Source organism: Peromyscus californicus, unplaced genomic scaffold (genome assembly GCF_007827085.1).
Source record: "Peromyscus californicus insignis strain IS unplaced genomic scaffold, ASM782708v3 Scaffold_3__1_contigs__length_106647218, whole genome shotgun sequence".
Classification (NCBI taxonomy): Eukaryota; Metazoa; Chordata; class Mammalia; order Rodentia; family Cricetidae; genus Peromyscus; species Peromyscus californicus.
Window position 1 is genome coordinate 65213209 of NW_026294551.1, and position 19179 is coordinate 65232387.

General features: G+C 48.8%; 1 protein-coding gene across 1 annotated transcript; it reads left to right on the top strand.

Moving 5' to 3' along the window:
- Positions 1-1203: 1203 nt before the first annotated feature.
- LOC128122718 (fatty acid hydroxylase domain-containing protein 2-like) lies at positions 1204-13967 on the top strand. Its single transcript, XM_052758403.1, has 8 exons — positions 1204-1273; positions 4174-4265; positions 4360-4463; positions 6401-6522; positions 10645-10850; positions 11258-11363; positions 11644-11810; positions 12820-13967. Exons 1-8 carry the CDS (start codon positions 1226-1228, stop codon positions 13016-13018), a joined length of 1044 nt encoding a protein of 347 aa, XP_052614363.1. The 5' UTR covers positions 1204-1225; the 3' UTR covers positions 13019-13967.
- Positions 13968-19179: the final 5212 nt, after the last annotated feature.

The window sequence follows — 19179 nt, forward strand, 5'->3', positions numbered from 1 at the left end:
GGAGTGTTCTGATTCAGCTAGCCTGACTGGCTAGCCGATGAGCCCAGGGGTCCCTTGGTCCTTGACACCCCAGCATTGAGATGACAACTGTGTCCCACTACACCTGGATCCCATTAAACTTCCTTACTCTGAACTCCTATCCTCCTGACTGCTGAGTGCTGGGAATACAGGAACTCTTGCATCATTCTGTCTGCTGTTGGGGTTGGAACCCTGAAATTCCTGAATGCTGCACACCAGCTTCATCACTAAGCCACCCCCACAGCCCTGTGTTGCATTTTTTACAGCAGCTGTCCCTAACCAGTGTGAGGTGACAGCTCATTGTCCCTTAAAGGTAGTGAAACTGAGTATCTTACCATGAACTTATTAAAGCTCTGTCATAAAACAAACAGGCTATTCACTAGCCAGGCCAGGGGCAAATCAAGGCAGGCACTAGAACCCCGAGGGCTCTCAGCATGTGCCAGCTGTCCCCAGGCCAACTCCTCCTAGAGAACTGTTGACTCAAAAGTCAACAATTGAGAATAACTCACGTACACTCCTAATTAAATAGAATAAAACAACCAAGAAGTACAGAAAAGGGAAAGGGCAGCGCTGGAGAAATGGCTCAGTCAATAAGAGTGTTCCTCACCTTCAGAGGACCCAGTTCAGGCCCCAGAAGTCACATTCATTGTCTCACAATGACCTGTAGCCCCACCTCCAGTCACTCTGTGAGATGCCCTCTTCAGGCTTCACAGGGACCTGCCCTCATGTGCAATACCCACAACACACAAAAACACCAGCACATAATATTTTTTAAGGATGTAAGTGTATGATTGCTTTGCCTACATGTAAGTATATGTACCACATACATGCCTGATGCCTAAGGAGGCCAAAGAGGGCATCAGATCTCCTGGAACTGGAGTTACAGATGGTTTTGAACCATCCTGTGGGTGTTAGGAACGGAACCTGGGTCCTCACAAGAGCAACCAGTGCTCTCAACTGCTGAGCCATCTCTCCAGCCCCCAGTCAGTTTTGTATGAAGCTCTGCCTTCAGTGTTGGAAGAGTCACAGTCCTTGTCTTTGCCCCTCCCAACACTCTTTCTTTCTGGCATTTTCTTAGCTCTTTACTGTTCATTTCCCCAGTATAAGTTTTAGGATCAGTTTGTCTGGTGCCAGCCTTGTCCTCCTTCACTGTCCCCTCCCCAGTGGCATGTGGCAGGGACTCCAAAACCTGTACTTTGTCTTCCAGATGAGAGGAGACATGGAAAGCCCAAGACATCATGGGAAGTCCAACCAGGTAAGCACCTGCTCTCCCACTGTGCTGGTTAAGGGTAGCTCCTCCCTGGAGGCTCCATAGTCTCCTGTTCCCTTTTGCTCTCTACATAGTCCTGGCTGTCCTGGAATTTCTATGTAGACCAGGTTGGCCTCAAACTCAGAAATGCACCAGCCTCTGGCTCCTGAGTGTGAGGATGAAAGATGTGTGCCACCAGTCCCTGGCTCTTTTATGTTTTCTATACAGTCCAAGGCTTCAGGGGTGGCTGCTCCAAGGTGATATTTTCATTTTAGTGACCAGGCACAGAGCACCAGGATCCAAACCCCTTTATGACTACACAATGTACTTGCTTCTCTCTCTCTCTCTCTCTCTCTCTCTCTCTCTCTCTCTCTCTCTCTCTCTCTCTCTCTCTCATCTCATCTCTCTCTATCTCTGTGTGTGTGTGTGTGTGTGTGTGTGTGTGTGAGAGAGAGAGAGAGAGAGAGAGAGAGAGAGTGTGAGAGAGAGAGAGAGAGAGAGAGAGAGAGAGAGAGAGAGAGAGAGAGAGAGAGAGCTGGAAAGTTCATAACCTTTTACACTGACCCTCTTCTCTCTGTCTCAGCCCTGAGCTTTGGAACTGGTCATTTCTTCAACTGCTGTAGAGACAATAAAGCTGCCATGCACTGAGAGGTGGAGGGACATCCTTTGACCCAGCTCAGCTCTACACTGCATGTCCCTGCACTCCAAGGGGACCATTGTTCTTTATCTGGCCTGCTGCAGAGCTCAGGAAACCCTCCTGAGCAATCCTGTACATGAAATTCACCCTTTCTTTTTATTTTTTTTGTAATTTTAAAACAGGATTTATTTTATTCTATGTGTCTGAGCGTGTACCACCAGACCCAGCTCTGAAATTCAACTTTTCATTGACTAATGCAGTTTATTGAATCCAAGAGCTTTAGAATCCCCAAACTGACTGGGCAGTGCTGGTGAATGCCTTTAATTGTAGCACTAAGAAAGCAGAGGCAGGCAGATCTCTGTGAGTTTGAGATCAGCCTGATCTGCAGAGCAAGTTCCAGGACAGCCAGAGCTACACAGAGAAAATGTTTCAAAAATTAAAAACTAAAACAAACAAAAAAAGAAACAAAAAAAATCCCCAACTGTGGCCATACCTTTAATCTCAGCACTTGTGAAGCAGAAGCAGGCAAGCAGGCAGATCTCTGTAAGTTCATGGCCAGCCTGGTTCACATAAGGAGTTCTACGACAACACAGTGAGACCAAGTCTCAAAAACAAAAACAGAAACAAAAAAACACAAAAACCCATACAAACAAACAAACAAATAAAAAATCCTGTAACAGTCCAGAAAGTCGCTGAATTGTCCTCAGAACACTAAAAGGGATTCACTGGGACAGCCCAAAAAGCTTGTCAAAGTTAGAATGATTTGTGTCAGAGAAGAAGTTCTTGGGCTGGGGAGATGATTTGGTCATTAAGGTACTTGCATGTAAGCATGAGGAACCGAGTTCAATCCCCAGAAGGGATGTAAAGGCAGGGTACCACAGTATGTACTTGTAATCCCAGCCCTGGGGAGGAAAACACAGCCTGAGACCTTGGACTTGCTGGCCAGCCAACCAAGCCTCATCAGTGAACTTCAGGTCCCAGTTAGAGATTCTGTTGCAAAAGACAAGGTGGGCAGGCCTGAGGATCAACACCCAGGGATGGCATCTGGCATGTGCGCACGCACACACACACACACACACACACACACACACACACACACACACACACAGTACAAGTTGTGATTGGTCTGGGGCAATCCAATCTAGACAGAGGGCAGGTAGAGAAAGAGACTTCAGAGTAGGAAAGGAGAGACGAGAGAGTGCATTCCTGAGGCTGTGCCCTAACGTGTACCTTCACTGGCTGTGAAAAGGACTTTTTATCTTTGGATGGAGAGTAGAATAGACAGGGCTGAGAGCTGACTTGAAGATTCAGGTTTCTGGGAATGGACCCATGAAACCATATGGCCCTCGGGTCTTGAGTCTGGAAGAAAGTAGTGTCCTCTCAGGTCAGCTCCGTGAAAGTTCCGTGTCTGTCCTAGTCATTAGCTGGAGTGAGACCTGGTGTCCACATCATAGAGACCCTACATCCAGTATGTCCTATGTGTTTGTTGTTTTTTGAGACAGGGTGTCTCTGTGTAGCCCTGGATGTCCTGGAACTCACTTTGTAGACCAGGCTGGCCTCCAACTCAGAGATCCACCTGCCTCTGCCTCCCAAGTGCTGGATGTAAAGGCGTGCTCCACCACTGCCCTGCTAATTATGTCCTCTGAAGGACTATAAGCAGAGCACAGCAGGCTGAGGAAGAGTGTGCTGTGACATTTGTCATCCATGTCTACAGTACAAGGGATGTGGGTGTGACACTGGGAGAGGCCTGGGACCCTGCTACTTGGTCTTCATGCCTTCTATGACCTCTAGTTTAGAATGTTTTGGACATTGTGTAAGGGCCATAATCCAGTGGTTGTCAGTGAACAATTGGAGACAGGGTTTCAAGCAGGCCAGGCCGACACTGAATTCTTCATCTCCCTGTGCCCACCTCCCAAGAGCTGGGATTACAGTTGTGTGCCACCATACCTGCCTGTAATTGTGACCATTGAAAAGGAGACTCCAGGACACACTGAGTGGCTCCTTACCTTTGCCATGAGGTCTGATGACATACACATGGCACAGCTGTTCAATGCCTTTTCCATCCAGATCTGGGCGGCAACATTGCTCAACAGTATCTTGAAGTTGGAGCAATCCTCTTCCCTCCCCCAGTCTAGAGTCCTGGTGTTCACAAACACACCCAGACACAGCCAAGAGCCCTTGGTAGGGAAGGACCTTCCACAGACAGGGAAAGGTCATCCACCTGCTCCCAGCAGGAGCCTGATCGGCCTGACACCCTCACCTCCTGCAGGAAGGACACATCTGGGGCTCCATGAGGAGGACAGCTCTCATCCTGGGCTCTGGGCTGCTCTTGTCTGTAGCCTTCTGGAACTCAGTCACATGGTAAGCATGCCCCACATCTTTGGGGTGGAGGCAGGGCATGAAAGAACTGGCTTCCCCATCTGCTCGCAACCATGTAAATGCTTTTCTCTCCAAGGCATCTTCAGAGGTTTTGGGGTGCTTCTGGCTACTTTTGGCAGACCCAGTGGGAGAAACTGCTGTCTACATTTGAAGGCAACGAGTGGATGCTGTTCCTTATAGGTGAGGATGCAAGTTGAGGGCTGTGTGTTGGACTCCACACTTGTTCTTTCCCCATACTAGTTCATTATCATTTGTTGTTGTCGTTTTATTATCATTATTATATTTATTTCATGTGCCTATGAAGGAGGCATGAGCATGCCAGAGCACGCATGTGGAGGTCAGAGGACAATTGCAGAAGTTGGTTCTTGCCTTCTACCATGTGGTACTGGGAACTGAACTCAGGTGTCAAGCTTGCTGCAAATGCCTTTACCTGTTTGTGGCTTCAATCTGCTGCTTCTTGTTGGGTTATTTGTTTTTGGTGTTGTTTTTTTTCAAGACAGGGTTTCACTGTGTAGTTTTGGCACCTGTCCTGGCTCTCTCTCTGGAGACCAGGCTGGTTTGAACTCACAGAGATCCTAGTGGTTCTGCCTCCTTAGTGCTGGATTAGACTTGTAGCCACCACTACTTGACCTTGTTGTGTTTTGTTTTTTTTTTTTTTTTTTTTTTTGGTTTTTCGAGACAGGGTTTCTCTGTGTAGATTTGTGCCTTTCCTGGAACTCACTTTGGAGACCAGGCTGGCCTCGAACTCACAGAGATCTTCCTGGCTCTGCCTCCCGAGTGCTGGGATTAAAGGCGTGCGCCACCACTGCCCTGCTTGTTGTGTTTTTTGAGACAGGGTCTCATTATGTAGTCATGGCTGTCCTGGAATTCAGATTATAGACCAGGCTGTACTTTCACTCACAGATATCCTCCTGCCTCTGCTTCTTGACTGTTAGGATTACAGCATGCTCCACTACCTGCCCAACCTGCTGTTTTTAACCAAGGTTTTTGCTGAAAACTTGTAGCCAACTGCCCCGTGAGCAAGGGCTTAATATTTCAAAGTGGCAGCTCTGTTCTGTCATGTGAAGGACTCTTAGGTCATCTCCTACTCACAGAGCATTAGGCTACTCTAAATGTTTCCTGTGATTAAAATTACAATTTATTTCCTGTATGTGTTTGTGTGTATGCTTGAGTCTATGCACCATGCTCATATATGAGCTGGGAGGTCAGAGGAGGGTATTGGTTTTCCTTGGAGTTGCAAATGGTTGGGAGCCACGATGTGGGTGCTGTGCATTGTACCTGGGTCCTCTGGAAAAGCAGCCAGTGATATTAATTGTTGAGCCATGTCTCTCTATCCCCCAGGTATTCTTGTGATTTTTATTTTATTTTGATTTTGATCCAGACAAGGTTTCTCTGTGTAGCCCTGGCTGTACTGAACCTAACTATGTAGACGAGTCTGGCCTCAAACTCACACATATCTGCCTGCTTCTGCCTCCCAAGTCCTGGGATTAAAGGCCTGCACCACCAAGGTCCCACTTCTAAAATATTTATGGAGTGTCAGCACTGGGAATAATAGACCAGGCGGCCAAACTGTTTCACCATCCATAAGGAACACTGCTCAGAGCAAAATGAAATGTCATCAGTAACTGTGCTTAGAGGGTACAGCAGCAACACTTATCCCAGCAGGCAGATGAGGCCGGAGGATTGCCATGAGTTTGGGGTCTGTCTGGACTATACAGTGAGTTTCAGAGCAGCCTAGGACAGAGTGAGACCCTGCCTCTAAACAAGTCAAACAAAACAAAACAAAACCCAAAACCCCAGGTGTGGTGAGACACACCTTTAATGCCAGCATTTGAGAGGCCAAGCCAGGGGTGAAATGAGTTCAAGGCCAGCCTGGACTACACAGAGAGACCCTGTCACAAACACACACACAGGGGAGGGGTGAACACACATAGTCAGACTGACAGACAGACAAGACAGAACAAACACGGACATTTAGTGACTTTTCCAGATTCCATGGCTAGGACACAAGCAGTGTGCCACCAGGCAGGGACAGATCCATGCAGGTGTTCAGTCACTTCCTAGTGAGCTACTGTTGTACCCAGGGCTGCTCTAGGACCCTCTGCTCTCTGCCTCAGGTGCTGCCCTGGTGCCTGGGCTCTGCTTCTGGGGCTTCAATGGCCTCCTGCTGGTGGTGGACACCACAGGAAAACCCACCTTCATCTCCCGTTACCGCATCCAACTGGGCAAGAATGAGCCGGTGAGTGTCACTGCGGCTGTTAGTCTGGGGATGCAGGGACCAGAGTCAGGGCAAGAAGATGACTTACCTTCCAGGTGACCTGAATCCAGCTTAGAGAGAAGGGAGCGTGTGTGTGAGTGTGTGTGTGTGTGTGTGTGTGTGTGTGTGTGTGTGTGTGTGTGTGTGTGTGCTTGGTTGGTAGAGTGCTTGTCTAACCTGAAAGAAGCCCTGGGTTCCACCCCCAAAGCACATATGCCATGTAAGGGTGTGCAGCTATAATCCAAGTATTCAGGGAAGTGGAGGCAGGAAGATTAGAAGTTTAAGGTCATCCTTGACTACATGAGAAGTCTGAATGTACCTAGGGCTACATGAGACCCTGTCTAAAAGAAAAGGCCAGTGAGATGGTTCAGCAAGTAAGGTCATCTGCTGCCAAGCCCAAAGACCTGAGTTTGATCCCTGGAACCCACACAGAGGAAGAAGAAAAACTTCATTTATTCTGACCTTCAGGTGCTCATCAGGGCACAGAGACACCTATACACACACACACACACACACACACACACACACACACACACACACACACCAGTAAAAAAAACAAAATGAAAAGGCCACTCAGCCAGTCACCAGTCTACACCAATGTCCTGGTCTTGTTGTTCCCAGCACAGGATGCCTCATGACACTGTGCTTAGCGTATTAGGGAAAGAAATGACTGCCTCAGCCTGGCCTGGGCTGTCTCAGAGACACCAGCAGCACTTTACCCATGGCACAGGGACCATGGATCTGAAACCAGACATCCACTGCCCCAAGGGAGGAAACTTCACTGTGGCAGATGGTGGTGCAGACCGTGGATGAATGAGGTAGTCATGTTAGCAAATCCTTATTTATTTTTTTGTTAAGACAGGATCTCTCTATGTAGTTCTGCCTGTCCTGGAACTCACTATGTAGACCAGTGTGGCCTTGAACTCACAGAGATCAGCCTGCCTCTGCCTCCCAGGTGCTGATATCAAAGGCATGCACCACCATCATCCAAGGCAGCCAGCAGAGTGAGCTGTCAAGATAACCACAGGAAGGCAGGAACAGCTCCAGCTTCTTAGCAGCTGCACTTGCTCACTGTAGGGGCTGAATCACCACACTGCAGTCTGGCCCTGCCTGCCTGCTGCTCTGACAACCTGCAGACAATCTTCCCTTACACAACCCTGCAGAGGTTGATTAGGAAAACAAGCTGTTCCCTCAGCCCCACCCAACTCTCCTGGCAATTGGCTGTTAACCTGCCCAGGTGCCCAATGAGTCACCTCTGCTCTCAAGGAGTCTGCCCAGCCTGACCCTGAAGGCAGTAGGGTGGAAAGGAGTCCTGGTGGAGCCCTGTGAAATGGTCCCCTCCTGAGAGGACAGCCGCCAGAGAGCTGGGAGCCTCCCTCCAGCTCCCCCTGGCAGAACAGCCTGGAAGCCCTTGTGTCAGTATTTGGCCTGTAAGACCCTTTCATCTGCAGACCTTCTGTCTCTGAGCAGCCACCATGACTAAATGCCTTCATCTTCAGGCTGAGCACTGTGGGGGCTGTCATGTTTCAGATGAAGCTTTGTCATGGACCCTGGGTATCACATGACATAGACTAGAACATCCTCTTTCTTCCCTTCTCCCAACCCAAACAGGGTTTCATTGGGCCCAGCCGGCCTCCACCTTCCTATATAGGTGAGGATGACCTTGAACTCCTATCTTCCTTCCTCCACCTCATTATGTTATGATGCTCAGGATCAATCCCAGGGCCTCTACCCACTGAGCCATGTCCCAGCCCTACCCTGGGCCTTTCCAGCTCCAGGGCTCCTACAGATCCTCAGCAGTCTACAGCTCTAGATATCATGTGCCACCTGGAAACCTTTCTGTATGCAGTGACTAGAGAGCAGTAGGCAGTGTGGGGGCTTCTCCCAGAGGCCAAGGTCTAGAGGTGAGGGACCTGTTCAAGTTTCAGCTTTCCAGGCCGCAGAGGCAGAGCTCAACCCATGAAACTCCAAGGCCAGCACACCTGTGCTTCAGACTTTCTGAGGACACATCAGGAAGGAGCTTGGGACCATCTAGTCCCTGGCTAACTGTGGGAGGTGCTGACTTTTGAAGGATCCTAGGAACAGGCTGCAGTGGGAGCTGATGGCAGCAGGCATTCCTAGCATCCTAGCCTGCCCACACAGACACTCTCCCATCTCCTCCTTCCTAACCTGGCTCCTGCTGCACCAAGGGAATGAAAGCCCCATAACCAGCTCCAACAGCACTGGGTCTCATGCTGTGTTCTGGCTTGTGCCTGCCAGTCTCCTGGCTCCTGTCCTTTTTGATCCAGGAAATGACTCTGCATGCTTCCCTCTTTCTTACTATTCTGTCTCTTTCAAAACCCAGCTAATTTCTCTTTGAATTGTCACGTAAATGCTTTACTTTTGCCATCTCTAAAAAGTAAAACACAGGGGGCTGGAGAGATGGCTCAGAGGTTAGGAGCTCTGACTGTTCTTCCAGAGGTCCTGAGTTCAATTCCCAGCAACCACATGGTGGCTCATAACCATCCGTAATGAGATCTGGTGCCCTCTTCTGGCCTGCAAGCCTACATGTAGGCAGAATACTGTATACATAATAAACAAATAAATCTTTAAAAAAAAAAAAAGTAAAACACAAACCTTGGCTGGGTGTGATGGCACACAGCTGGAATGGTGGCATCTGAGAGGGAGGTAGGAGGAGAGATCAGGAGTTCAAGAGCAGCTTTCCCTACATGAGACTGTTTCAATACATTAAAAAATGTGTGTGGGTGCTTTGTCTGCATGTATGTCTGTGTACCACACATATGGGGCACCCAGAGTCCACAAGAAGATACCAGAGTGACAGTAAGGAGCCACCATATGCATGCTGGGAATCTCACTGGGTGCTCTGTAAAAACAGCCTGTGCTCATAACCACTGAGTCATCTCTCCAGCAGCCAAGACTATTTCCAAATCCAAAACCAGCCCCTGGCCCCACTTAACCCAAGTCCACACCGCCTCCTGTTATGCTTTCCATGAGGCACAGCTCTCTACAGAGACAACTATGCACTCAAGCTGTCTACAGTGTCTCAGAGTCCTGTGTGCACCTTCTCAGAGATGTCTACACTGTCTCAGAGTCCTCTATGCACCTTCTCAGAGCTGTCTACACTGTCTCAGAGTCCTCTATGAACCTTCTCAGAGCTGTCTACACTGTCTCAGAATCCTCTATGCACCTTCTCAGAGCGGTTTTCACTGTCTCAGAATCCTCTATGCACTTCTCAGAGCGGTCTACACTGTGTTCTCAGAGGTGTCTATGCCATTCTCAGAACTGTCCATGTCCTCTCAGAACGGGCTATGCAGTCTCTGACCTTCCTCTTGGCTGTCTTTTTCCCAGCATTTAATAGTAAGGAAGTTGTAAACAGCGAGAAATGTAGGAAAAATATAGGAGACTCATCCACACACTAATTTCAGATTCAACCATTTACTCTATAACTTTTTCCTAAACTGTTACAAGTTTGAGACACTGGGTGACTCCTATTGTTTCTAGTCTCTTTCTGCAGACTCCTCCATCCTGTTTCTCTAGTCCTAATTCTCAGATACCCAGGGGTATCCTGCAGCCACCAGGGCACTGGGTGGAGGCTGACAGTTCTTAGGCAATGCAAAGTGACCACTTAGCCTTTTCTCCTGAGACCAGTGTGTCATCTGTTCAGCATCTCTGGATTGGCCACAGAGGGAGCTGAGATTGGGGACCTGCCCATGCTGGCCTCACACCCATCCAGATGCCTTGTTCCCTGTATGTGGCTAGAACAGTCTAGTGTGCCTTGAGGTCAGAGACCTCTTCTGAAATCCTTCATCAAGATGGCTAAGCCAATCATCACTGCTTATCTGTTCCTATGTGTTTAACTGGTGTTTCACAGTCCTTGTAGAGCACTGGGTGTTCTGTAGGCCAGAACTCAGTAGTGGCAGACCCTGGCACACAGAACCTATGCTCTGTAGGACACTCTCGAGGACAGACAAGGACTGTACAGCTCACCATGGCCAGCCCCAGGCTGTGGACTACCCCAGTCACTCCCAGAAGCCCACCCTGAGCAGGTCAGGTAGAGACCTACTTCACATGTCCCCTTTCTCCATTCCTTCTGTCTCCTGGCAGGTGGACCCCGTGAAGCTGCGTCAGTCTATCCGCACAGCTGTTTTCAACCAGACTATGATCTCTCTTCCCATGCTGGTCATCTTCTACCCTTTCTTCAAGTGGAGGGGAGACCCCTTCTGCCGAGACCTGCCCACCTTCCACTGGTTCCTCGTGGAGCTGGCCCTTTTCACCCTCGTGGAGGAAATCCTGTTCTACTACTCACACCGGTGAGTTCTCTACACGCACACAGCTGGATTCACCCTGGGACAGCTCCCTGGTCAGCAGAGGCCACTGAATGTCTCTGTCCTCAGGCCCCACACCCATAATTGCCTGAGACACAACTTAATCTCCAACTGACATGATGCTAAGTGAAGGAAGAGTTGCCCTGCTTGGGAGACCGGGTCAGTTCCCATCCACTTCCGGAGAGTCCTTTATGGCATCAGTTTCCTTCACCACTGGGGTTACCAGGCAACATAAGCCCGCCTTATCGTCCACAGTCAGACTAGAAGAGGGCAAGGAGTAGATGCCAGCTCCTCAGATGTGGACCTCATTCCCACCTTTGCTTTCTGATGATCTGCTCAGGATGGAGGCAAAGGGCAGGTTGGCAATTACCAACTATCAATTATCTTTCCAGGCTCCTTCACCACCCAACGTTGTACAAGAAAATTCACAAGAAACATCATGAATGGACAGCACCCATTGGTGTGATTTCAGTCTATGCCCACCCTATTGAACACGTGGTAAATACAGCCCCTGGAGCTCAGAATGGAGGCTGGTGGTTCTCTGCCCTTGTCATTTTTCTTCCCACTGAAAAGCTGCCATCTCTTAGCTATTCCAGGTGCCCAGTGTGTGTTACATTATTCTCCCCAACCTTCTACACACTGACTCTGCTCCAGAGGAAGGTGAAGCTGAGTTGAGTGTCCTAAGTTACAAGCCAAGGTCTCCGTGCAGCACCACTCAGGGCAGAGTGAACACCCAGCTGGTTCCCTCCATCTCCTGGAATCATCCTCTCTCTTACAGGTTTCCAACATGTTGCCAGTTATGGTGGGTCCTCTAGCAATGGGCTCTCACCTGTCCTCCATCACTGTGTGGTTGTCCTTGGCCCTCATCATCACCACTATCTCCCACTGTGGCTACCACCTGCCTTTCCTGCCCTCACCTGAGTTCCACGACTACCACCACCTCAAGTAAGCCAACAGCACCCTTGTTGCAAGACCCAAGTGTCTGCAGACAGTGGAGTCTCCATCTGAATGTCAGCCAGTCAGGGGGACACCTGGGTACAGGGAAGATGATAACTAGGTAGGGCCACCTCCATCTTTTTTCCTTTCCCTTTGACACCAGGTCCTTCCTGCAGTTTGGAATTATTTGGAAACATTATTTGGGTTCTGTGCCTGCTGAATCTCTCATGAGCCTTGAATCATCTCCTGGAACCTGTGTGCATAAAAATTTGGCACTTTTATGCAATGTGGGCTCTTTCCTTGGTTTTGAGACAGGGTTTTCCATGTAGTCCTTGCTATCCTACTTCTCATGTAGACCAGGCTGGCCTCAAACTCAGAGATCCTCCTGCCTCTGTCTCCCAAGTGGTGGGATTAAAGTTTCCACACCAAAAATAGGCCTCATCCCTTGTCTTGAACCACTCCACCCTCAAAGAAAAGAGGTATGAAGGGCGTGGTGGCAGGCCTTTAATACCAGGACTCAGCCAGTGGGTCTCTATAGTGAGGTATCTCAACATCCACCACATGTCTGCTTTGGTCCTGTGCATACCTACAGCCCTAGCATTGAGGAGACAGGAGGATAGCTGGGGATTTGGTGAACCCAGGTCAGTAGATTTGGTGAAGAGGTGAACTCAGGTTCAGGAAGAACAAGGTAAAGAGAGGTAAGGTCAGTGGAGGACATCAATGCCCCACACTCTGGTGTCTGTGCATGTAGACATGCACAGTACCCAGAAGAGGGCAGGCAGGCACTTGCCTACGATATGAAAGGCCCAGGGTTCAACCCTCCAGTTCATAATCACACAGTGGCTCTCAACTTTAACAAAAACCCTAGACCACCCTCAAAGGGAATACTTCCAATGCTCCAGGATGCTGTTATAGCCGGGCAGCACGGTGATGCTAAGCATGGGAAGGAGGGCTGGGACCCAGGGAGAACCACAGCTTCCCACCAGGTTCAGCTGAGACATTCTCTTCCATCCTTCAGGTTCAACCAGTGCTATGGGGTGCTGGGGGTGCTGGATCACCTGCATGGGACTGACATCATGTTTAAGCAGACCAAGGCCTACGAGAGACATGTCCTCCTGCTGGGCTTCACCCCACTTTCAGAGAGCATCCCTGATCCTCCAAAGAAGATGGAGAGTAGTAGTCTGCTTGGACCATCCAGAGTGTTTCCTCACAAGTAGGAGGTGTGGAGACTGCCTGGGGGCCATGCCGCCCTTAACAACTTGCCTCCTTTGGCCACCATACTCTGAGGACTGTACCATTAGGGTAAAAGGAATGCAAGCTTCCTGCCGGGACAAGGCCATGGTATGATCTGGGCTTCTCTCAAACTACTTCTCATGTTCGTTAGGACCAGGAGTTGACTTAGGAAAGAAGAACTAGCTATTTGGGCTGGAGGCCATCCAATGGAGAAAAGTCACTGAGAGCCTGGGGAAATCCTTGGTCCTCGGCTCCAATACCCCAAAGAGCTAGCTCCCCTGAGGCCTAGGTTGGATACGGAGAATGGGGTGATAGTGGGACTGGAGGCTTCCTGGCTCCACAAACTTCTTTCACACCCATAGCCAGGGCACCCTGTGGTAGTCACAGGCCACATGTGTTGACATGCTAGATGTGGTCCCTGCTTCCTACCAAGAAAGCCTGGGTGACTTTTGCCCTCCAAAGATACAAATCCTTCAGAAGAAACAATGACAGGCCACAAGAGTTGCTCAGTATGACGCGCACCCCAGCCCCTGTGCCTTCGCCTGTTGTTATTGGGGCTGAACTGGTGTGGGGGAAGACCCAGGTCAGTGCTCTCTAAACCCAAAATAATCTCCTCCCCCAACAATGAGCCTCAGAAAACAGGGCCCAAAGGCAGTCCCATCTTCCTTTAAACGGCTAATCAGCAGTAAACATGTCAGGGAGTAGGTTAGGTAGCAGTGAGCTTTTCTAGTCCAGTGTTCTAGAACCCCACCCTGGCAGCGCATGCTTAGGAAGCCTGGGATCCCAAGAACTTGGCAACTAGGTTGGATCTGGAAGGCTGTCTCCACTACCATTTGCTAAATCTCAGCACAACTGTGCTGAGCTTACATTTTCAGTTGAAGGGTTAGTCAAGACTCCCTATTGTGGCTTAAATAAAATCCTTTTCTTAACACAGCTTGGTACAGCGGTTTGCACTATAGTCCCAGCTGCTGGGGGCTTGGGCGGTGGGATTTAGGCCCAGTTCAGAGGCAGCCTAGACAAACACAGCAGAGGTTCTCAGGAAATAACAGGGAAGTGGATAAACTCCACCATTCACAGCCCCAAGGCCTTCCCACACCAGAGGATAGTCTTTTTTTTTTTTTTTTTTTTAATATAGTTATTTTGGAGACCAGGTTTCTCTGTGCAGTTTGGTGTCTGTAGACCAGGCTGGCCTCAAACTCACAAAAAATTGCCTGGCTCTGCCTCCCTAGTGCTGGGATTGGCAAGGACAGTCTTACACTTTGTCCTGTGAGTGTGTCCAGAGCAGAGTCCAATCTCTGCACTTCCTCATCCCACACTTCCTGCAGGACCTGCTCCCAGAACTTAGTTCTGCCCTTTAAATGACTATGGCTGTCACAGGTCCAGGTTTGGGGTCTCAATGAACCAACAGCACCCCCAGAGAGTCTGCTTCTACCTCTCTGTAACATAGAATCTGTGAGGACCTCTACCCTGGACATTTTCCCACAGTCTCAGAGCCACCATCCTCTCAAATGATGGTATCAACTATGATAGATTCCATCGCTGAGAGACCCAGGTGCTCATCTTTCTGTTTGGCTTATTTTTTTTTTAACTAAACATAATGGTCTCCAGTTCATTCCATCCATCTTACTAAAAATGATAGGATTTTCAGGCTAGAGAGATGGCTCAGTGGTTAAGAGCACTGACTGCTCTTCCAGAGGTGCTGAGTTCAATTCCCAGCAACCACATGGTGGCTCACAACCATCTGTAATGAGATCTGGTGCCCTCTTCTGGCCTGCAGGGACACATGCAGGCAGAACACTGTATGTATAATAAATAATTCTTAAAAAAAAAAATGATAGGATTCTCCTTGTCATTCTTTGTATGGCTGACCTCAATTTTGACTTGTCCATTCACTGTTGATGAACACTTAAGTTTTCCTTCCTCCCTCCCTTCCTTGTGAGTGTTAGAGTAGAGAGTAAACTCAGGCCCTCATATGCAGGGGAAATGTGCTATTATTAAGCTATACCCCACACCTCCCTTATTTAAAAAAGCATTGTTTTTTCTAGAATAAAAGCACTTTATTTTAATTAACTCACATATAAAACACCACACAGCTGGCTCAGGAAGCCAGACACTTGGACAGCCCAGCTCTACAAATCTCAGTGACCCCTGCCCCACAGTGGGCACTGCCTTCCATGGCCACTGATGCAAAGACTTGTTAATAATGAGGGTTAGTTTTCTTCACACTTCCACTACCAGTCAGGTTCTTACCATAAAGTAACCTGCTCATCAGAGCTTACTTTCCAGTTCTTCAGTGTGAAAGAATGTTTCAGTTCCTGGTCAGGTTAAGCAAGCATTTGAAAGTCTACACTGCCTCAGCACCCCCTTGAAACACCATAGGGTGACCCCAGCTCTGGGCACACTCCAGACACTGATTTCAAAAACACAAGACCTTGCAGATTGCTGCTCTGCCAGCCAGGCTCCCTGGTAAGGGATGTCAGGCTTTGTGGGTTCAGCATTACCACCCCCACTGAAGCCCCCTGGTGTGGGTGTGCCTGTCACCTCATCATGAGCCCACAGCCACACTGGCTGCAGTGGTCGCCATCTGGGCAGGCTGTCAGAGGAGCTACCTGGGATGAGAGGATTTGGTCTCTATGTGTCATCCTGAGTGTTTCAGCTGCTCATCATCTAGATATTCTAAACTGTCAAAAAGGTGTGCCTGTGTGTGTGTGTGTGTGTGTGTGTCCCCGTCAGCCCTCTAGGGCATGCACTTAGACAAAAGTGCAGTTGTGTGCAACTGTGCACTCCTGCAGAGACCAGAAGGCATCAGAGTCCTTGGAGCTGGAGTTACAGATGTTTGTGGGACACCTGGCTCACTATATGGGTTCTGGGATTAAAACTCCAGTCCTCACTGGGCGGTGGTGGCGCATGCCTTTAATCCCAGCACTCAGGAGGCAGAGCCAGGTGGATCTCTGTGAGTTCGAGGCTAGCCTGGTCTATAGAGCTAATCCAGGACAGGCTCCAAAGCTACAAAGAAACCCTGTCTTGAAAAACCAAACCAAACTAAACAAAACAACAACAACAACAAAAAAAACTCCAGTCCTCATGATTGTGCCACAAGTACTCTGAACCACTGAGCAATCTCTCCAGCCACCCTCTTTAATTAATTATTTATTTGTTATGAGGCAAGGTGTTGCTAAATTATCCAAGGAGGATGATTCAGGTCGCTGGGATTCCAGATGTGCACCACTATATTGGCAGTTACTCCATTTCTCAGTAATTATAAGCAGTGATTCAGTAGACATGAGAGTATAGATATATCAGGGCCCTAAGATCATTAGCTATACTCATCGGTTAACCCTGGTATATACCTGTGAGTTCCAAAGACCTGGGATTAAGGACATGCCCTCCACACCTGGTTGGTACCTCATAGCTCCTTCTTCTTTTTTGGATAGTTCCTTTTTATTTGTTTTTTCGAGACAGGGTTTCTCTGTGTTACTTTGGAGCCTGTCCTGAACTCCCTCAGTACACCAGGCTAACGTCAAACTCACAGAGATCTGCCTGCCTGTGTCTCCTGAGTGCTGGGATTAAAGATGTCTGTCACCACTGCCCCTTTTTACTTTTCTTAGCATACACAGTGTTAGTTTCATTAAAAAATAAAACTTGGAGACTTATACCTAAGGGCAGAAAGAACCCTGGGCATTTGAAGACTTCTGTTCTCCTCAGCACTTTCTTAGCACAGGTACCTATTCTTTAAGTCCTTTATTAAATCATCATTGTTTTTAAAAGACTTGTTTTTGCTGGGCGGTGTTGGTACACACCTTTAATCTCAGCACTCGGGATGCACAGGTAGGCAGATCTCTGTGAGTTCTTGGCCAACCTGGTCTACAGAGCAAGTTCCAGGACAGGTTCCAAAGCTACACAGAGAAACCCTGTCTCAAAAACAACAACAACAACAAAAGATTTGTTTTTACTTTTAATTACTTGTTTGTATGTGGGTATGGATGTACGCAGGTGTAGGAACAATCAGAAGAGGGCACTGGACCCTCTGGAGCTGGAGTTAAGTTCCCTGTGCCAACAAACTCTCAGAACAGCTCAGCCATTTCTCCAGCCCCAGTGTTTAATTTTTTGAGACAGCATTTTACTATGTATCCAGGCTGGCATGGAATTCACCATGGAGACCAGACTGTCCTTGACACTGACCTTCAGACTCTCAAGGGCTGGGATGACAGGTGTGCATCACCAGACTTCTAGCTTGGTTCTTCTGAAGGTGATTTTGGAAAGTATGGACTTATACATCTGAACCTTCAGGTTCATACCTCCAGAATTTGCCACAGTGCTGTCCACAGTGAGTGCTTCACAAAAGCTTCTAGAAGGTGTGGACGAACTCTGGAAGGTCAAAGGCCACATCTCACAGGCTCTTGGTGAAGACAGTGGTGCTGATGAGATGGGAAGGCTGCAGGGAGAAGACTCTGACTTGTAAGGGAGGTTCCCTGTGTGGTGCTGCAGCAAGAGTTCTGGACGCTTAGGAACAAACACTCCAGAAATACCTCCTGCCTGCTCCCAAGTGAGAGGGCCAGCCTGACCATGATGGTCACCTGGTACTGCCTGACAGCACCAGAGAGAAAACCATGAGCTAGGGCTATGCTGACAGCAGCCATTCTACAGACTTCTGGATACCCCCATCCACCAACCTGAAGTGCTTGTTTGGACGTTTGGCTCCTTGTCACCAACAAGATGGTCAACAGGCTCAGACTAAAGTCCCCACACTCCTGCCTCCCTGGGATTCATGCACCATACTTTTTCAGATCCCCAGACAGCAAGCAAACTATGGATCTGGGAAGGACTTACCTTACTCAGAGTCCTGGTGGGTGTGAAGGGAGTTTCTCTGATCTCCCTGTTCACTTGGGGACATGGAACAGACCAGGGTGGAATCACAGAGCCTTCTCTGGTCAACAAGGCAAAAAGAGCAAGCAGTGATTTAAAAGAGAGTGCCTGGGCCTGGGTTATGGTTCAGATGGAGAGTGCTCACCTAGCATGCATGATACCCTGGGTTTGACCCCAGACTGTACAACTAGGGGTGGAGGCTTCTGCCTGTAATCCCAGCACATGGGTGATGAAGGCAGGAGGAAGTTCCAAGTCGAGTTTAATGCTGGCTTGAGCTACTAAAGCCTTGCCTCAAAAGATTATGCTTCACAATCCCTTTCTAAGCCAGCTACTGATGTAATGGCCAGATGCATCTACCTCAGGTTTGGACCAAGGCTTCAGTCCTGGAGTGTTCACTGAAAAGGGTCCCCAAGGCTTCCCTGTGGTATAGATATGACCCTGTCGGGTCCTAGTACCATCTCCCTCATCCCTGCCTGGCACCTCCAGGAAAGAGCTCCCCAAGGGGCAGGGGATAAACAGGCCCAGGAGACTACACAACACCAAGCATCCTCATTTCCATAGGTCTAGGATCCTTCCCCTTGTCCCACCTTGGGCTAGGAGACCTAAATCCCTGAAGCTGGGTATGGCCCCAGGCAACAACAGGGTGGGCCCTGGGATGATGGTGACCTATTCCTCTGGGCTGGTCTGCTGGCCTTGTGAATCAGACCATGCTGGGAGTGCCTACCAGAGACAAAGAGAAATTGCTACCTAGTTTTCAGTGACAGTTTCTGTGTGTCTGCAAGTGTGTGTGTGTGTGTGTGTGTGTGTGTGTGTGTGTGTGTAGTCCACAGTTGAAGTTGTGTGTGTGTGTGTGTGTGTGTGTGTAGTCCACAGTTGAAGTTGTGTGTGTGTGTGTGTGTGTGTGTGTGTGTAGTCCACAGTTGATGTTGTGTGTGTGTGTGTGTGTGTGTGTGTGTATGTAGTCCACAGTTGAAGTTGTGTGTGTGTGTGTGTGTGTGTGTGTGTAGTCCACAGTTGATGTTGTGTGTGTGTGTATGTAGTCCACAGTTGAAGTTGTGTGTGTGTGTGTGTATGTGTGTGTGTGTGTGTAGTCCACAGTTGAAGTTGTGTGTGTGTGTGTGTGTGTGTGTGTGTGTAGTCCACAGTTGAAGTTTTGTGTGTGTGTGTGTGTGTGTGTGTAGTCCACAGTTGATGTTGTGTGTGTGTGTGTGTGTGTGTGTGTGTGTATGTAGTCCACAGTTGAAGTTGTGTGTGTGTGTGTGTGTGTGTGTGTGTGTGT

What these genes read in the sequence shown, in the direction of transcription:
- LOC128122718 (XM_052758403.1), top strand. Translation starts at nt 1,226, where the DNA reads ATGAGAGGAGACATGGAAAGCCCAAGACATCATGGGAAGTCCAACCAG. An exon ending in ATCATGGGAAGTCCAACCAG is followed by an intron (nt 1,274 to 4,173) that starts GTAAGCACCTGC and finishes CACCTCCTGCAG; the next exon opens with GAAGGACACATCTGGGGCTC. An exon ending in AACTGGGCAAGAATGAGCCG is followed by an intron (nt 6,523 to 10,644) that starts GTGAGTGTCACT and finishes GTCTCCTGGCAG; the next exon opens with GTGGACCCCGTGAAGCTGCG.